Below are 19,514 nucleotides of genomic sequence, written 5' to 3'. Positions count from 1 at the left end.
CTTTGGGGAGGAGGAAGGGGGGCTGTCCACAGTCTCCCTTCCCTTGGGTATTTGCTAGCCCCTTAGTGACAGGGGTGGCCAGATCCAGGAGGGAATTACTGCAGCTCTCCTGCAACAGCTGCACTGTTGTGGCTGGGTGGCTGAGGCCTGCAAGCTCTTTTGAAGGTCAGAGGTGATTTGGTTGTAGGGAATGGGGATGGGATCTACCCCCTAAAAGGGAATGGCAGCACACTTTGGGGTCATTTTACTGCCTCTGCCTGCTGGGACAGGGCATCCAGGCAGGGAAGTGGAAGTAATGCCTTGTGTGTTGTGCAAAGACCACCCTTTGCCAAACACATCCCTGGAGAGTGTGAGCCCAGCAGGTAAAATGGCATGTCCTCCAGAGGAGGATTTTATAGCATTTTACTTACAACAGGGGAGAAAAAAAGGTCAACAACTGAAAATGTGGTTAGGGAAGTCAGGGTGTTAACCTAAAGCAGAGATAAGTGGAGGTGGGGAGACCTGGGAGGGAGTTGGAAATTCCATGGCAGCATGTGGAAGCAGTCCTGGAGACTCAAGCTTTCTTTGCTGGTGGTAGTACCTTGCTGAACATGGACCCTGTTAGCTACCCCTACCCAGGTGGTTCCTCCTCAGTGCTGGCTCCTGGCTACTACTGTTGTCTGTGAACATGCATGGTTCTCCATGCACTTATCTCCATTTATCAAAGTGCTTTTACATCAATCTGATAAACAGTACTGAGGCAACAAGCAAAAGCTTCCTCCATGTGTTAAAACTGTTTGCTGGAGTCTTCCTCAGGAAATGTTCCTCCTTTCCAAAACACAAGGCCCAGCTTTGCAGGAGAGAAAGAAAGAGACAGGAGGCATCCAAAAAGACAGCCGTCATGCGCATGCTGCGTCCAGCAACTGTAGACACAGAATCATGAAATGGTTTGGAAAACCTTGAGGAAAACCTTTGAGAAAAAACTTGTGCTTCCCAAAAGCTGGAGGCTGTGAATGTCTGTAAGCTTTTGTGAAAGATGGAGGAACCCAGGGGAGTGGGAACCAGGGGGCAGTAATTCCAGGCGTGTCCCATCCACAGGGTGGTGGTCCCAGGTGTCCTGAGTCCCATCCCAGCCAGCTGCTTTTCATCTGTGGAGTCCATCTCTTTTTCTGCTTGTGGGAGGGAGCAGGCATTGATGATTTGAAGGTCAAGTAGAAATCATGAGCTGGACCCAAGGTGTGGTTGTGCTCACCATGCTAGGTAAGGAGAAGCCACCACAGAACCAAGATGGTTGCTGGGTTTCTGTGTGGGTGCAAGTTCACCAGGTGATGAGGAGCCGCTGTTTTTGGTCCTTGTGCTCTAGAAAATGTCAGTGTGGTCACAGCTAGAAATGGCTTCCCTGGCTATACCTTGCTCACTCGTGCTGCCCCCTTGATCCCTGTGCAGCTCTCAGCCCATAACCTTGGTGCCTTCACTGCACTGCCTCTTTAAAAGAGGATAATGAAACTGAAAGAGGGAAGCAGCAGGCACTGGAGGCACCTTGGACTGCTGGGCTTGATAAACCACTGTTGGTCTGCCAGAGACCTGAGGAGCTGGAGTTTTTGAGTCAGGAGAGGAACTGCCAGGAGGGAGAGGGATGGAAGCTGAGCCTTGATTCTGGCTTGCATGAATTGGCAGGACCTGGGTGGAGCAAAGCGGTTCCCCTTGTTCCCTGGAAGGATGGAGCTGACTGGGGTCTAAGCTGTCAAAGCTCTGGTCGCAGAGTCAAACCTGGAAGATAAATGATACTTCAGGGGCCTGAGATCAATAATGTCAAAGGCTGGTCTGTAATCAGGTGAGATTAAAAACCAATGACAGGCCTTGTCCTAGGAGCAGGAGTCAGCATGTTGAAGGAAAGCATCAAGGTTTGCCCCTTTGCAGCTATTCCCTGTCAGTGCCTACATCCAAAACCCACCTTCCCAGACTACCCCCTGCAACATCAGTGATTCCCTGTCTCAATCAACAATAACCACATCCCAGCGAGCCCCGCTTCATTGGTCCCCGTGCAGCTGGTCCAGAGCACTCCTGCCCTTGGGAGAGTGAGGTGAAGACAAAAGCAATGCAGAGTGGTGCTGCCCGCCAGACGATTTTGCTGCTGGGGGCTGAGCAGAGCCTGTGAGAAGCAGAAGGGGGGTGGGTGGAGAGACTGAAGCAGGAGGTCATATTGATGCTGTGGGTACCATGATGCCGTGTGCTGTAAAGGTGCTTAGCTTTGGGGAGTGCACTGGGGAGAGGAGCTTGAGAAGTGAGGGCTGCAGATGACTCTGGCTTTGTCCTAAATGCATTTGTTTTACTTGTATTTATCAGTTAAGGGGTGTCACAGGTGTTTAGGCAGGAGACAGGGGTGGGTGCATGGTTGTGCCTGTTTTGGGGATGCTGCTGTTTGTGCACAGAGGTGGCTTTTCCCCTGGATGGGTGCTGGGCAGGGGGCTGTGCCCGTGTGCTCAGCTGGAGCATGCTTCCCCTAGTCACCAGCAGCCACAGTCCAGCTAAGAAGAGAGAATAGATTTATTTGCAGGAGCAAATGAAAATAAACTTGAATCCCTTTTTACTATCCATTCTTGAAGGGGTGCACACTCTTGCAGATCGGCAGGGCAGGGCCTGTGAAAGGCACTGGGGAAGAGGATGTTGCCTCTCAATCCCGAGCACAAGGGCAATTAAAGAAGGGACTGTGCCATCTCCTGCTGTAGCCCCTTGTACACACACACACACACACACCAGGTGCTGGAGGTGCCACTTGCCTTTGCCCCAGGCTCCTCTTCCCCTTCCTCCCTGCTCCCCCACCCCTTCCCCGCCAGGAAGCCCGGCCTTTGTGTGAAGTGATGCCTCCTGACATCAGCCGGGCGCTGTGATTTCCTCCGCGCCGGGGAGGGTGAACAGGCATGGAGAGAGGGGTGCCATGTTTCCCAAAGGGTGACATGGTCCTGGGCTTGCTGGAGCTCAGGGTGGTGGTGGCACTCATGGGGAGTCTGCATGCTCAACTGAGATGCTGCAGGGAGGTGGTTTGGCAGAGTTTTGCCTGCTTGTGCTGCTCTGCCTGAAAGCACTGTTCCTGTGTGTTTCTTCTTGCTGCCTGCAACTCTGATTGCTTCGGTGGCATCTTTATTTGACCCCTATAGTGATGCTGTGTTGGACTCTGTATAGCTGAAGCTTGGGCAGTGCTGGCTGCCAGGTCTTGCTTTAAAATCAGTGGCCTGCTGCAGGAGTGGGAAAGGGCTTATGGCAAGACAGGAGCAGGGTTGACATCCTTCTGTGGCCCAGGGCTGCACTAAAGCTCTGGGGACATCTTGCTTCACTGTGCAGACAAGTTGCTTCAGCAAGGGCAGGGCACAGCTCAGCTGCAAGGGGGTTCATGGGGTGCAGGCTCTTGGCTGCTCCTTGGAAAGGGGCTAATGCAACACATGGGAATTGGCCAAGTGCCTGCCAACAAGAAGCCATGGCTGGTGCCTTGCCAGGAGCTTGGGGGCCTTGCATCTCTAATTCAAGACGTGTTTACTGGCGGATGGTGTTTTGCAGCTGGCTGGCTTGAAACTACAGGTCCCAGCATGCTCCCTTCCATGTCACCAGACTGCTGAGCTCCAGCAGGAGGGTGGCACCATGATGATCATAGTTTTGGTGCTCACTGCTGGGGGGCTTTTCCTGCCATGGAGAAAGGCTTTGGTTCATCAGGGCCAGGCTGGTCTCTGCTTCCTGCTTGCTTATCCTCCCACCACCCACTTGCTCAATGAGACCAGGTTGGCCTTTTTATGTCACCAGGCTGGGGAGGGGATCTGGTCCTATTCTTACTCGTTTGCAATGTAAATATTTTGGTCCTGAGTATGTTGCTGGGAGCTGAGTGTCACGTTGAGGAGTGTGATTCATTCATGCTGTTGCTGCTCAGAGCACAATGAGGCAGCCTTGGGACTGGTCCCAAAGATTTCCTGTGATCGCGGCTGGTGGGGAATTTGGGACGTCACGTTTGACTAAGTCTGAACCCTCTTTGAGCAATTCCTGTAAGCCAGAAGTACTGTGCTGTGCCCAGCATGTTCAGGGCTTGCTACCCCCAAAATGCAGTGGGTGCAGGTGGCTTACATTTCCAGAGAGAGGAAGAATAGAGAGTGAGGCTGAGCTCTGGCTCTTGCCTTCCCCAGCTGCTGGTGGGTGGAAGAGGTCGCAGGATGGTTGGGCTTTGTGACCAGTCCCAGCCAGCCTAACAAATAAAGGTACGAAGCAATGCAAGTTGAAAAGCTGCTGCACGTTGAGTCTCAGGAGGCCCCTGGCAGAGTTTCTGTGGTGGGGCCTGTGCTGCAGAAGCATTCCTGTGTGTCTTAGAGGGATGTGGTACAGCCTGAGGCAGGACAGCCAAGCCGGAGCACTGGACGATGCCGCTCTATCCTTTGCTTCGACTGTGGATGTTCTGCTGCCAGAAGGGACCTTTGCTCCCCTAGTTTGGTGACTGATGCAGGAAGGGCTGCACCATCTACCCGGCTGGCTCCTTCCATCCCCCCATGTGTCTCTTCATCCTCCCCACGCCACTGGGAGCCAGGTGCGGCTTTGCAGTGCTCAGATTTGATCTGGCATCCTTCGTTAGACAATGTTTGTTCACTCTGCATTTTTCTTTTTGCTGGCTTGTTTGGACATGCACTGGTACATTCACGGCACTCAGGCAGTAACGTGAGTCTCTTTCCCATTAGGAAAGTGGCCAGGATTTGGGGGGGCCGGGAGGGCAGCTTAAGCAGTAGTTTCTGAGGTATTTCCTTTTGCTGCCACACCCTGCGTAAAAGAGCAATATCCGCGGCTTCAGCTGCTATCACAGGGCTTCGAACGTCTCTCTTTTAATATAGATTGGTATCATTTTGCATTTTAAAGTAAAAACACGCTGCAAGCTGCAGACAGCTGTCGGTTGGCAGCTTTGTTTGAACATCTGGTATTGCTGGGCTGCTGTTCAGCGCGATCTAACTATGGGATTCATAAAGATTATAATCCAGGCTTTCAGATTCTCAACAGCCGCCTTGTGAAAAAAACAGGGCAGAGAGAAACCCCAGCAGAGAGGGGACTTGAGGGGTCCTCAGCATTCAGCAGGTCATGATCAGTCCCCTCTTGGGTGCAGAATGGTTTATGGGCTCACTGTATATTGCCTTGGCTGCCCACAGGTGCTGACATGCTGCTTCCAGGCTGCAAAATGCCATGCGCTGAGGAGCTGTAGAAGTGCAGAGTCCTTTTTTTATTTCTCTCCCCCCCCCTTTTTTTATTTTTTCCAGCTTGTGTGCTGAATCCGATTGAGTCTCCTATTCCTCTGGGTGGTGTCTGGTGCTGGCGAGCTGAAGCAGCAGAATCTGCTGTGGCTTTGGGTGGATGTTTGTAACAGTTGTCTGCAGCAGCAGGACTTGGTTTGTCTTTCTTTAAAGTAGATGATGGAAGACCCAAGGCTTGGAGTAAACATCTTGGCATGTCAAAATCTTGTTTCCATGATAAATTGAGTCCTCTATTCTTCTCAACCAAAAGGTTGAGCTAGCCACCTATGTAAGCCCCATCCATCCCTCTGTGAGTCAGGTACTTTCCTTGGCACCTTTGAGAATTAAGCAGTCTCTAAGCTCCTAACAGGTTTTATAAATCTTGTTAGTTGATCTGCATTTTTGCAAAGCTCTTTGAATCCAGCCTATTGACACATAAGTCACCTTGACTTTCTGCAAGGCTTTGATTCCCAGCTCACTTTCAGGCTCCATTTGTCAGTTGGAGGTGCACAAAAAAAAACGTCCACCCTTATCTTTATTAGAAAAAAAGAAAAGCTGCCTGCAGAAATCTGGCTGCACTCTAGTTGGTGCAGGTCAGTAATAGAGGTGCATATAAACCTGTTCTGCCCTTGTTTGTGTTGATTTAACTTAGCACTACAAATTAAAATAGCCTTGAGCAGTTAGAAGTGTAACTAGAGCAGTTGGGAGGAAAAAAAATAAAATCATGGCCTTTAAATTAAAGCAGGTGTTTCTGTCTAGGGCTGTCTGAGTTTAGAGAAAGGCTTTAATGCCAACTCTGCTGCTGGACCCCTTGTCTCTGAGTCACCAAACAAGAGGCTGATAGGGCACGTGGCTGCAGGTCAGTGGTCTTGTGGCTGGGACATGGGTGCATGCAGGTATTGCTGTGGCTGCTCTGCTCCTCAGTGGTATGTGGGTTACCTCAAAAACTTGCTCTTACATCCACATCTGTGGGCCAGGCTCCCCTCTGGAACAGAAATTAGCAATTGGGGTGTAGGAAGCTGAAGGGGCTCAGGTTTTCTCATGGTGGGAGTGAGTTGTTATGGGTGCAGAGCAGAGATCTTTGGGCTGGGGAGAGGCAGCTCAGCCTGCAATGGGAGGAAGGGTGGAAGAGGCTGGCTGTGTTTCACCCCTGCAGGGAGAAAGCTCTGAGATCACTCAGGCCAGCTGGATCTTGAATGCAAGATGTTTATTTGGAAGAGGGAGCGAGGGTTTCTCAATTTTGCAGGGGCTGCAGATGGGGGTAGGTTTGCTGCCAGGCAATGGGAGTGGGTTTTTTTGTAGGATGGCTGCTTTTGAGGGCAAGGCCACAGTTTGGGCATGACTGTCCAGGACCCCAAGCTTGCAATGCATTGGGAAGATCTTGGGATTCAATAGAGGTAGACAAGGGTGGGACAACAGTAGATTGAGGCAGGATTGAGCATGCTGCCAAAGCTTGTTTAATTTTTTGTGGGGGTTATGGGAGTAGCCACACACAAATGATATGTCAGAGAAACAGGGCCTGTGTGAGAAGCCTGATTTTGCGATTCAACTGAGTTTCAGTGCTGAATGACCTCCCATTTCTGCCCTGCCTGCCACCACTGGAACTGGCAGAATGGGAAGGTGATACAGCTGAAAAGAGACTGCTCTTTTTTTACTGGCTTAAGTTTTCATCTGGATCTGTGGTTGCTAAGGGGCAGATATATGAAAACAGAGACAAAAGAAAGAGAAAAGGAGGTTAGGGCCCTATAACATACAAGTAAATTGATTGAAATGTTCAAGGAACCATTAGCACAGAGTGCAGTGAAGGTGGAAAGGACAGGACTTCTTATATGATCTCTTAGGCTACAAAAAACTGAAACCTGATGCATCCTGGTTGGTGTAACAGCAGGGCCTGGACTTTCTGACATGGTACAGAGGAAGCACAAGACAGTGTCAGTTGTAAGGGCCATATGTACTCCAGGTGTTGGTGTCAGTCCAAGGTCCCAAGTGACTGGAAATGGGTGCTTAAGGCGTTTGGGTCTGGATGCCTGAAACTGTCTGGGTTATTGCAAACTCCTGTGCTTTCCTGGGGTGCTCTGGAAGTGATTGCTCAAAGGGCATTTGGTGCTGGGTCGTGCTGGGCAGGGAATGCTTGTGCCAGGGCCCACAGCCAGAGCCTTGTGCTGGAGATGGTTCACCATGAGGGTAAATTTTGCCACTAATTTATAAGCAGTCCCAAACTAGGACATTTTCCCACTAAAAGTGAAAGAGCTGGGGGGAAAGAGCTCCTCCCTTGCATCCCCGGTGGGGGAGAAGATGTGGACCTTGTCCTTCATAAACATGGAGCTAAGCCCTGTGATTCCTTCTGGCTCTTCTTGCTCCCAGGCGAGGGCAGCCTGGACTGTTCTCTCTCCCAAACTCTGGCTGGAGGGGGCTGCTGGCCAGCATCTGCACCCAGGCCTGGGCAGGGATCTCCTTTCCCTCCCTTCCCAGCAGAGAGGAAAAAGATTTCTTGATTTTTTTCTCTGCCCTGAAGGCCTGGTCATGCCTGCAGCCACAGCCTCGGCATCTCTCTGGTCTCTCCATCTTGCTCCTGCACCACCCAAAAGCATCTGCTGTCCTCATGCTGTTGGGACGCAGTGAGGGAGCACATTTGCTCTGGATGGATGCTGTCTCTCCTGGCAGACGTAGGGCAGGAGGTGGCTGTACCAGCCAAAGCATGGGCATCACCAAGGCTCATCCTTGTTCCATGGAGCCAGTCAGTCTTGCCTGGCTGCATGCTCAGCATGTAAACCAATTCCCCCATCCCCATCCCCATCTTCCCTGTGTATTTCCAGCTCCTTTCTTCCTCTCCTCCCCACACTGTGAGTGAGTCGAGCTCCAGGTCTGTCGGGAGGTTTGCTCTGCTGTCACTGCCTGTCACTGCACTTTGCATGGGTTCAGTTCATCAAATGCTGGTGATCAGCACCATCTTGCTCCTACCCTCCAACACAGGGCAAAAATAGCTCTGGTGTTTGGGGTGCCTCTGTTTCGTGGGGCACATCACCTGTACTGGGCACCCTGTATCAGGAAGGCTTCTGCCTCTGGGACCTGAAGGGCTACTGTCACAGAAGGGTTACTTCTTCAGCCACTGTCCTCGTCTCCCTGCTCCTTTATCTCCCTTATCTCCCTTTCCCCTCAAAGCAGATCCTTATCCCTTTCTTAGACGACACTGATAGCAATGGCAGCCAGGCTACAGCTTGAAGTTGTGGTCCAGAAACCTCAAGTAGAGCCCCAGCCTCCTTCCCCCTTTTGTGCAAGAGGCACAGCTGCAAGTAGCTCCTGTGCCAGTGGGAAGTGGGGGTAGACACAGAGGCCTGTGGAGGCAAATTAACATCCTCAAGGTCCTTCTGAAAGTTACTTTCCAATGGAGAATAGGTCTCCATTTCCTGGCCTCCAGAAATCCTGCTGCTGGCCCCACGCAACACAATGCCTCATATTTTCCCCTTGCTAACAAGTTCTTCCTTTCTGCTGGGTGTAAACAAGGGGAAGAGCCATCCAGGGCTGCAGGAATTGGCACATCCCCATGGCAGTCCAGGGTCAGCTGCTGCAAGGACATGGTCTGCCATGCCCACCATCCTTGAGTGCCACAGGGACAAGGGCTGACCTTGAATACTGCTGTGCAGCCACACTGTAGGGATGCCCTGTGCTGGGGTTGGTGTTGGAGGTGGGACATGGGGCTTTGCCTCTTGGGTAGCCAGTGGAGGTGAAATGTGGAGCTTAGCCTGATGGTTTCTCCTCCCTGAGAGAGAAGGCTCAGAGACCAGGCAGTGTCTTGCAGGGAGATGGAGACAGGCAGGAGGCATCTCCACCCACTCTGGCGTGAGAACAGGATGAAGAGCTGCTCTTGCAAGAGGCACCCTACATCCTGTTCCCCCCAAGTCAGCATTGGATGTTCAGCCTCCAGCCCTTTTCCACAGAGCATCAGCTCTCCCGGGGCTCAGGGGGTCCCTTGATGTCAGCAAGGGGGTCTCTTTGGTGCCTGTGCACTATGTGGCTGCTGCTAGCAAGGGCAGCTATTAATATCACAAAGGCTGTTCCCCTGCCTCTTCCTTCCCCTGCTGGGTATAAAGCAGCCCAATCTCTGCTCAGGGAGCACCGTGAGAAAAGCCCAGCCCTGGAGCAGTGTGTGTGTGCTCTGGGTTGGACGAAGAAGGCGACGTCTCCTGCCCTGGCCCCAGACCTCCCCTCCTTTCTGGTGCTTACTGTTAATGTGTGCAAGATGAAACCCTAACCAGAAAACACTTCCTTCCTGTCCCTGTAAGCAGATCAGCTTTCTGTGAGTGTTGCGGGGGCCACAGGGGGTTTGAAAGAACTGCTTTTGCCTGTGTCTGGTCCTTAGGAGACCATGGAGGTGTGGGAGGGATGCTCCAGGGGGTTCGTCCTCAGGCTGCAGCAGTGTGGGATTTTGTGTTTTAAGATGCTGTTTTTTGGGGGCACTGGGTTGGCATGCCTCATGCATGGTGCAGGGGTGCCAGGGAGTTGGCAGGTGGGGGACACTTTCTAGAGGGATGAGAATAGATCATCATGTGTTTTTTTTTCTCAGAAAACTGGCCAGGGCTGTAGAACAGGAAGCTTGCAAGTAGGAGGTAGAGGGAGGTGAAAGACTGTGCTTGCCTCCTCTGTCCAGGGCTCTAAATGCATTAAAATTCAGTTGCTGTTACTTCAGGCCCATCTTCAGCAACATGCTGGGACATGGGTCTCAATGGAGGCCCTTGATCCTGATTCCCGGGCTGAGCTGCAGGTGTCTGGAGCCATTCCCACAAGAGGCATCTTCCCTTCATGGCTGCCTCACTCTGGTTCCACCTTCCTCCTCCTCCTTGCCCTTCCTCCCCCTCATGCTCCGAGCTGCTCCCTCCATTCTGGCTTTCCGGTGGCTGCAAACAATGTCCTTATTCACTCTGTGGCTGGGATTTGGCCTCGAGGGGAAGGCCTGGGCACAAAGGAGAGGGAAGGAGGGAGGCAGAGAAGGGAGTGCTCCTGTCCTGGGCCAGCTGTCCAGCTGCAGCTAAAGGCACTCTGTGAGGCAGTATGGCTCTCTGCTCTCCCAGTGTCCTCCAGAAATGAGGGCTGTGCACTCGCGGTTTGTCCACCTGCCCTCCACAAGCACCCTCTGAACCTGCAGGCAGTTTCAGCTCAGTTTATTGGGAATTAGCATCCTGCAAAATTCCCCCCGATTGCTTCGTGTGCAGGGAGATGGTTGCTTTTGCCATGGGAATGCCCATGAAGGACACACAACACCATCAGAGAAGCTGCATGGACCACAGTTTGCTATGAACACAGTAAGGCTTTTCACTGCTCCCACTCTCATTTAAAACCATCTGCTCGGCAGTTCATGGAGCATCTCTCTGGCTTTGGTGAGGTTGTCAGGCCCATTCCTGATCCCACTGGGAGTTGAGCAGGGGCTGATGAGTGCTTGAGCCCCCAAGGAAGGGGTGCCACTGGTTCTCCTCTGCCCACTCTTCCCAGGAGTACCATGTGGGGACCCAGGCCATCGCTGAATCATGTGAAACCTTGGGGAATGTAGTGGGATTTTGCTCCCCTGGTGCTGGCCCCAGAGTGACCGGCTGCTGGGAGCTTCAGAAGTGGGGATGAGAGGATCTGGGGGCTCCAGGCAAAGCAGGGACATAATGCACCATTATCATGGGCTCAGCATGAGGACAGTGGTGAGACCAACCTGAGACAAGCCATGGAGATTGCCTGCATGTTTCTCCCTGCCTGGAAGGTTGGGTGGGTGTGAGCTCCTTCTCAGGCCTTCTCCTTTGCAGTGGGAGGTTGCCCAATCAGCTGAGCTGGACCTGTGTGTGTAACACTGCTGATGGTTGTGGTGCTGCAGCCCTATAATGACTCTTGAATGAGGAGTCCAAGTGCCCAGTATGCCCCAGGAGCTACAGTGAGGTGTACATAGGGCAGGGGTAGTTTCACCAGTGGTGGTTTCCTCCCAGCAAGCACAGGGCAGGTAATGATGGTCAGAAAGCCTTTAACCAGCATGACCCACCGGCACCAGCTTGTGTGCATCCTCCTTGGAAAAAGACCTTGCAGCTCTTTCTTTGCTTCCCACAGAGATGCCTCTCATGTAGCATTTCTTACCCAGTGCATCTCCTCAGTACCCCAAACCCACCCAGCTTGCCATGATTGCTGGTCAGGATGCACCTTGTTCCACTGGTGGTAGAGCATCAGTGAGCAAAGGATAAACTCTGCTCATTTCTCTTTCCCCCTTCAGCAGTCCTGCTCCTGCACAGGGTTTATGCCCATGGCATGTTTGCAGAGAGCCCTGCTAACCTTTTCTTAGGGCTTTCTCCCTAGCTCCCCTTTATTTTTTTTTCTTGAGGAGCGATTGATGACTTGCAACTCCAGCAGAATAAACTGTTGTCCAGCAACTAGCCCCATCTCACCATGGCCTACAGAGTCAGGGTGGACCAGCCACTTTCCCCGAACACAGATTAACTTATTAATTAGATGAGTTCACTCTCAGCTGGTGTTGGAATACAGAGCATTTTTGGTGGCTGTTTCACAAACTGGTGACATGTCTCAGAAAAGAAAAACTGGGATCGCAGAGCTGCTCAAAGTCCAGGGCAGGCGCCTGTATGGAGGGAGCTGCCGTTCTCCCAGTATCAAGGTCATGCATGAAATATGAGAAATTACCCTGAGAAATTCTGATCCTGGAGGAGGAGGAGTAGTTCATGACTTCAGAAATACCAGATTTGGGAGGGGATGGAAGGGGAAGGGATATATTTTCCTTTTCAAAATACCTAAGGAATTCAGCCCGTGCTGCAGAGACAATGAGATTTCACCCTTCTGTGCCAGCAGGGGTAGTTCATACCAATGTGTCTTGTTAAGGTTTCAGTTGCTGTGGGCTGACTCCCATCATGCTGCAGTCCCAGGCACGAATGGTTTTTAAGTCACCCTAAAATCATGAGAGTGGCTTAAATGTGTGATTTAAAGAAAATGCCGCATGTCCTCTATTCACTCTGATTTCTATGGCTTTAGGTTGGATTTTGTGGATTTTGATTACTTTTTCCAGCTGTGAGTGGCTATTAACTTCATATATATAAAGTTATTTTTATATATATTTATGTATATCTTTTTGATTTCACATAGAAATGCACCTCAGAACACCTTCAGGTTTGATACAAAACACAAAGGTTGGCACGTCTGCCAGGACAGCTGCAGGGCAGTGGGAAGGGGATGATGGTAGATGCATGTCCAGGGCTGTTTGGTCCATCTGTTGGGGTTTCCTCACACTTGTGGGGCTGGTAGGGTGGCCTTCACCTGCCCAGCACCTGGCAGTGTTGGGAAATCCTGATTTCCCCCTTTAGAGCATCCCAGCAGCATAGGGGGGGGGAGTTCAGCAGGGGATGCTTTCGGGTGGCTCCATGCTGGGTGCCTGACACATACGCTGGGGCACAGTGGGGATTTGGCCTCTGTGCCCCATGAGTTGTGAGTCTTGGATCCCACTGTATGTTTTTTCCCAGCCCTCTTCTAGCTGGTGGCTGGGGGAGCCAGGCAGGGGACGTGGCTGCTTCTGGAGCCCCCAGGGAGGGAGGCACAGGGAAGGGCTCGGTGTGAAGGCTTGCTATGTCTTTTGGCTCTTCAGCTTGCAGAGCAAGGAAGTCAGCCTGCATTACAAGACCTGCCTTTGCTTCCAGGCTCAGTGGGCCTCCTGCAAGCAGGGGTGCAGGATGGCATCTCCTTCCTTGGAGCAAGCAGCTTTCCCATCAATCAAGTGTGATTTCACCAGCCCCATGCAGAGGGATGTTGCAAACAGTGTTTTCAGCCAGCAGTGCCTGGGAGGAGGTTGTGCTGACGTGCACCTGCCTGTGCCTCTGCCAGAGCAGGCTCCTGCCTGATGCCTCTTTGCCCTCCTTGCTGCCCACCCACCTGCAGCTCTTCGCAGTGCTGGACCCAAAGCCCCATCTGAGTCCCCAGAAAAGTCACCAGCAGCCCTGTTCCCTGGCCCAGCTGCCAGCACAGGACCTGGGACACAGTTCCTGCCTGAGCCCTTGGCTCTCTCTGAGCAAGCGGTGTTCAACCCTCTCTACAGAGTTCAGTTTGACCATATTTAACCCAGGAGCAAGTTTCAGCCTCCTGGCACTGCAGCAGTGCAAGTAATGACCCTTTTACAATGGAAAAAAGAGTTTTTAAATATATGCATCAAATCTTTCTCCACGTGGGCACTCCTGGCTGTTCAGCTGGTGTTAAAAACCAAGCAGTGACAATTGCCCTTGGATGCTTGCAGGCCTGTGTGTTCTTGTGCACACACACCAGCAAACACCCCCCATGCCTTGGGGTCCACGTTGCTGCTTCTCAGACCCTGTTTCAGTAGATGTGCTGTCTGTATGTCTGTCTGTGTGCCTGTCTGTGTGTCTGTGCGTGGGTGAGTGCACACACGTGGGCACCAGGCACACATGTGGAGTGCGACTGTGGGTGGGAAGCTGGGTTTTTTTAGCTCTTCAGTTATTATTAGTGGTAGGAGCCCAGCAGCAGTGAGACTGGAGGTACTGAAGACCTTAAGAAAAACAACAGGAGGGAGGAGGCTTCACATTCCTGCTCCTGAAGTGAGTCGGAGGTGACAGCCTTTCCCTGCAATGCAATTAATCCCAGCTGCGCCTCTGCCACCCTCCCCCTCCCGCCTCGTCCAGGAATTAATTACTTGATTATAAATCCCTGAGTGGTGGTTTGTAATAGCAATATTCCCCTCGAAATTCATCCTCAATCCTGATTTCTTCCCATCTCACTCCCATCATCGAGAGCCTCTAATGCTGTGTCTCCACACCAGATGAAGCTCTTCTTCTCACCCCACTGGTCTGGCAGCCTTCCCCCGGGAAAAGTTTTTCCCAGGAGGAAAAATTAGTAGTTGATTTTGAGGGATGTTTTATGAAGCTCTGCTTCTGCTCACAGGGTCCTTCTCTCATGGGTGGTGGGTTTCCTTCCCCACACAGCAAAGTGTGCCAGGAGCAAGGTGCTGTCCCCGATTGCTGGGGATGATGTTTTGTCCCAGTTATTAGGCTGATGGCCCAGGCACAGCCCCAAGGAGTTGGGACCAGGGACTGCAGGCATGTAAGGGGAAGGCCCTGTTTCTCCTCTCCCTGTCCTTCCCGATTATACTGACACTGGCTCTGAGGCTTGTCACAGAGGCAGGGAAGGGAGAAAAGATTTGGCATAGTGTAGAGGGGTGGTGGTGTCTCATGAAAACCTGCTGGCAATGGGTGATGAGACTCAAAAAGGTACAAAAAGGCCACAGTCAAAGACAAACCTCTCTGTGTCTTCCCCAGGGCTTGACAAGGGCCTGCTTGCATCCAGGGGACCCAAATCAAGGTCCCCAGCTGATAAGGCAGCCCAAAAAACACAGCCTCTCTGCATGGCCATTAAAATTGCGAGGTTTCCACCTCCACCAGCCACGTGTGGGTTTTCAGCTTGGTGATGGCATCCCACTGGGAGAAAGTCCTGTCCCTCCCAAACTGCTTGGGCAGAGCTGGTGCAGGCAGCACTGAAGCTTCCATGTGGCTACCTGGCTCTGACAGCTGCATTTCTCTCCCATCTCTGCAGAAGATGCTGATGAAGCAGCAGGACCGCCTGGAGGAGCGGGAGCAAGACATCGAAGAGCAGCTCTACAAGCTGGAATCAGACAAGCGGCTGGTTGAGGTAACTGGTGCTTTACCCTGCTGCTGCCAGCCCTGGGGGCTGTCACCCCATGGTGTGATGGGGACAGGCTCCCAGGGCACAGGGGCCAGGTGGGCAGGGAGAGGGAGGACATGCAGAGGAAGAGTGAGTGACCAGCCTCACCTGCTGTCTCCAATTCTGTCCTGGAAATTGTACTTCTGGGAGAGGAAATGTGTTTTGAGTTGCCCTACAGCCTCGTGAGTCCTGGCTGTTTTTAAATATCAGAAGGCCCTTGCCTTGCCCCAGGTCAACACAGCCTTCCCCAAGCCACTCACTTCTTCCTAAGGGGGAGGGTAGGGTCTGGAGGTAGGAGATCTCTAAATGAATGGCTGAAATACCTAAGAGGTGAAAGAGATGCAAATGAGTGTTTTGCTGGGACACAGGTAAAACAAGCTCAGCTTGTGTTCCTTAAAGCCCCTAAGCCTCCCAGAGCTTGGAGAGGAGAGCTCTGGGGAATGACATGACCCCAGCCTGGGGTAGGGATGGGGACAGGGTTGAGGATGGGAATGTGGGTGAGGATGGGAATGGGCAGCGTCTTTCAACTGCTTCAGTGTTGTGGCAGGTTGTTGTTGGCATTAGCTCTCCAGAGGCGATCCCCACCTAGAATCCAGGATATATCTGCTGGATTAGCCAGACCTCCACGGTTGCCCTGTTGGGTCTCTGAAACGTAGGAGTCCCCTGCAGCATCTGACTGCAGGGTCTGATCTGTTTGTGTACTGCAGGGGAGCGGAGCTGTGCTGCAGCTCTCAGGTCCCACCTGCTGGGGATATAACCCAGATGTCCTGGGGCAGCATGGTGGAGGTTGGAGGGTGCAAAGGGGCTGACTCTTCTCTTCTCCCCCAGGAGAAGGTAAGCCAGCTGAAGGATGAGGTGCGCCTCCAGTATGAGAAGATGCACCAGATCTTGGATGAGGACTTGCGGAAGACCATGGAGATCCTGGACAAGGCCCAGGCCAAGTTCTGCAATGAGAACGCAGCCCAGGTCCTCCACCTCAATGAGCGCATGCAGGAGGCCAAGAAGCTCCTCAGCTCTGTCCAGGTCATGTTTGACAAAACTGAGGACATCAACTTCATGAAGGTAAGATGAGCTGCTCCCAGGATGGGGGTAGGAGGAGGTCAGGGGGAGGTCTGTCGTGTAGGGAACAGTGTGGAGCAGGCTGGGGCATTGATGAGGACTCGCTGGTGCCTCTGCAGGGCTCAGCAGAGGAAGGAGAGGAGGAGTGGGGCAGGCTCAGTGCCTGCCTTGTAGCAGGAGATCCCACAGCTGGTGGATGGGACTGGCACAGCCTCTGTGTGGGGACAGAGGGCTCAGCACCCCTGGGCAGCCTGTCCCCTCCTGGAGGGCTGCAGAAGGTGACACCAAGAGGGGAGGTGGTGGCTGGGGCAGTGACTGTCCTTACTGACTAGGGTTTCTTCTCCTTATAGAACACAAAATCTGTGAAAATCTTAATGGACAGGTAAGTGTGACAGGGCAAGCATGCTGGGGGGGAGGGGCCTGTCTTGAGGGTGGTAGCAGTGTGACATCTGGAGGAGGAGCAGAGCTAGGGTTCCTTCAGGGCCGGGAGAGGCATGTACTGTGCCTCAGCTTCCCTATGTGTCTGTGACGATGAAAAATCCCCTCCCAGGGGCATGGAATCAAGTCCTCCCCTTGGAGCAGGGGAAATGCAGTGGTGTATTTGTTGAAGAGCAGAGCTGGGACCCAGCACCTCAGCCAGGATGGGACCAGCTGGGTTGGGGTGCAGGACTCAGTCCAGTTCTGCTCCCTCCCTTCTCCCTGCAGGCCCCAGGGTTAAAGCCAGTGCTAGCAGAGCCAGGGTGAGCCAGGGGTCAGTGTGTTCACAGCAAGGCTGGAGGGGGAAGATCCTGCCAGGAAGGGACTGGCCCACTGGGAAGGGGTTCTCCTCAGTGCCCTCTGCGCTTCCTCCTTGGGAAAGGGGTTCATCACTAAGAGGGTGATGGAGAAAGGAGTGAGGGGGCTTCCTGACCCTCTCCTGAGTGTCCTTCATCTCTCATCCCTCTCCTCTCTGCCTGCGGTCTTCAACAGGACCCAGAACTGTACAGGTGGCAGCTTGCCCCCACCCAAAATTGGCCACCTTAACTCCAAGCTCTTCCTGAATGAGATCGCCAAGAAGGAGAAGCAGCTCAGGAAGTTGCTGGAAGGTGAGTGAAGCCTGAGGGGTGCTGACGGGGTTACACAGGACCTTGCTACAGGATACCTCCTGTATCAATAGATGGGTTCCCTGTGGATCCCAATACAAGGGGTTGGGCAGAGCTGTTAGAATGCAGGGACCCCTGGGAACCCCTCTGTGGTCAGCAGAGGCATGGAGGTGCCATGAAGCCAACTTCTGGCTCTCTCTGGAACATTTCTCTTAGCTTATGAAATGGCTGTGTATTGGCAATGACACAGCGGATGGGGGCTGGCCACAAGCAGGAAAAGTCAGTGGAAAGATGAGGGCTGCATGTGGGCAGGGACAGCCAGGGACAGGCGTGATCCTGCAGCCCCCAACCCATGCCTGGCAGCAGACCATGTCCTGCAGGGACTTCCCAGTCCTCTTTCCTTGGGGGCTTTGTGTTTTGTCACCCAGCCTGTCCCACTCTGATCCTGCTACAGTCCGTGGTCACAAGTTTGCATGGGCTCAGCCTGCACACGTGTTTGCAGAGCAGCACTTGGGGACGCTCTGAGTCTGTTGTCAAGGTCCCAAACCAGCACCTACTAATTCACCTGCATACAGCTGCGCGACCAATTTACTGCTGGTGGGACAGGCTGGATCCTGGGGCTTTGTTGCAGGTTCTGACCAGTGGCCAGAGCACTGCAGAGCTTCACTGTGCTGTGCCTGACATCTTCCTCCTTTCCTCTTCCCCTCCTCAGGTCCTCTGAGCACTCCCGTCCCCTTCCTGCAGAGCATCCCCATGTACCCCTGCACCATCAGCAACTCCGGCGCAGAGAAGCGCAAGCACTCCACCGCCTTTCCCGAGGGCAGCTTCCTCGAGCCATCGTCTGGGACTGTGGCGAGCCAGTACATGAGCCAGGGCGCTTCAGCTGGCGAGGGGCAGTCCGCACAAGCCATGGTGCCTTGTAGCTCCACACAGCACATAGTTGGACTTCCCAGCGGCCCGCAGCCAGTGCACTCGGGCTCCGTCTTCAACCCATCTCACTACCCCAACACCACCTCATCTCAGCAGTCCGTGCTCTCCCAGTACGGCGGGCGGAAAATCCTCGTCTGCTCCGTGGATAACTGTTACTGTTCCTCTGTGTCCAACCACAGCGGGCACCAGCCCTACCCAAGGTCGGGGCACTTTCCCTGGACGGTCTCCTCGCAGGAGTACTCCCACCCGCTGCCGCCCGCCCCCGCCGTCCCCCAGTCACTCCCGGGACTTGCCGTGAGGGAATGGATTGACGCATCCCAGCAGCACGGGCGGCAGGATTTCTATAGGGTCTACGGCCAACCGTCGGCGAAACACTACGTCACCAGTTAACCATCACACTCTCCAGAGAGTCCCGCTCGATGATGCGTTCAGAGAGAAAAGTCTGGTTTTGTTCGACTTTTCTATTTTTATTTTTTTTCCCCTTTTAAATCAAACCCATTTTTTTTCCTTGCCTCACACCCCTCCAAGATTTTGGGGAGGGTTGTTCTCTCATCTCTCTCTCTCTTTTTTTTTTTTTTTTAAAATCCTTCTAAAATGAAATAATTTTTTTTCCTTTTAATTCCTTTTTTAATTTAATTTTGGAAAGTTCTTCCTGCCCCTCACTGACAAAAGTTGAGGGACAAAGTACTGAGAAGAAATTGATGGGGATTTCGGTCGGGCGTCTGGGTCTGTGTGTCACGCTCTTCCTCACTCCTCTCTGCCTTTGGAAAACTTCAGAAGGGACAATGGCACCTCCTCTCTTTCCATTTCCCTGAGTTAATTTTTTCTGGTTTGATTCAGTTTTTCCCCTCTCCCCACTCCTCTCTTTGCCTTTTTAAAAAGAAAAAAAGAAAAAAAGCTATCATTGATTCAGTATGAAATGATACTTGTAGATTTTGGGTTTGTTACGATTTTTTTTTTTAAAGGCTGATTTTTTTTTTTTTTGTGTTATGAGGCCATTTTTCATGCATATTGGCATTTTTTTCCTTCTTTCAGAGATTTGTAAATACACAATGGCAGGAAATTTAATGCACAAAAAAAAAGGGAAAAGAAACTTTAAAAACACCAACAAACAAAAAAAAACCAACAAAAAACCAACAAAAAATCCAACAAAAAAAAAACAAAGAACAAAACCACAAATAAATAAATAAATAAAATCTGTTCTAGTTTTCAGGAGGGGAAGTGTGGCTGAAATGCACCCCCCGCCTGCATATCGCTGATGCAACTTCCTGTAACAAGCACTTTGTATAAAAAAAAAAGTGGACTTCCTGCTATAAGGCACAGGTATTTATTCTGTAACCGATTTTAGAACACACACACACAAAAAAATATTCAAATAAATGTGATCACTTAGTGCAACCGCCTCGCTCTGCTGCAGCTCTTCCCCAGGGAACTCCTGCTCCAGTGGGAAGCTCCCACCTCCTCAGGGATGCGACCGCTCTGGGTGCCCAGCTGGCTGAGGGCTGTTTTGGAGGGA

The 19,514-nt window shown here is 52.2% G+C and overlaps 2 protein-coding genes across 6 annotated transcripts in view; one reads left to right on the top strand and one right to left on the bottom strand.

Moving 5' to 3' along the window:
* The window catches only part of TRIM8 (tripartite motif containing 8), a 29,957-nt gene extending 10,561 nt beyond the window's left edge, over window positions 1-19,396 (top strand). For all 3 annotated transcript variants that reach the window (XM_071748384.1, XM_071748382.1, XM_071748383.1), the window contains exons 3-7: window positions 14,799-14,894; window positions 15,756-15,989; window positions 16,337-16,368; window positions 16,956-17,071; window positions 17,781-19,396. In XM_071748384.1, the coding sequence (XP_071604485.1) occupies window positions 14,799-14,894; window positions 15,756-15,989; window positions 16,337-16,368; window positions 16,956-17,071; window positions 17,781-18,388 (1,086 nt within the window). In that variant the 3' untranslated portion in view covers window positions 18,389-19,396. The remainder of the gene's footprint in view (window positions 1-14,798; window positions 14,895-15,755; window positions 15,990-16,336; window positions 16,369-16,955; window positions 17,072-17,780) is intronic.
* Window positions 1-19,514, bottom strand: part of C7H10orf95 (chromosome 7 C10orf95 homolog) — a 237,984-nt gene that overhangs the window by 157,593 nt on the left and 60,877 nt on the right. The gene's annotated exons all lie outside the window — the stretch shown is intronic.

The sequence above is a fragment of the Heliangelus exortis genome, chromosome 7 (genome assembly GCF_036169615.1).
Source record: "Heliangelus exortis chromosome 7, bHelExo1.hap1, whole genome shotgun sequence".
Lineage (NCBI taxonomy): Eukaryota > Metazoa > Chordata > Aves > Apodiformes > Trochilidae > Heliangelus > Heliangelus exortis.
This window is presented reverse-complemented; position numbering and strand designations above follow the sequence as displayed.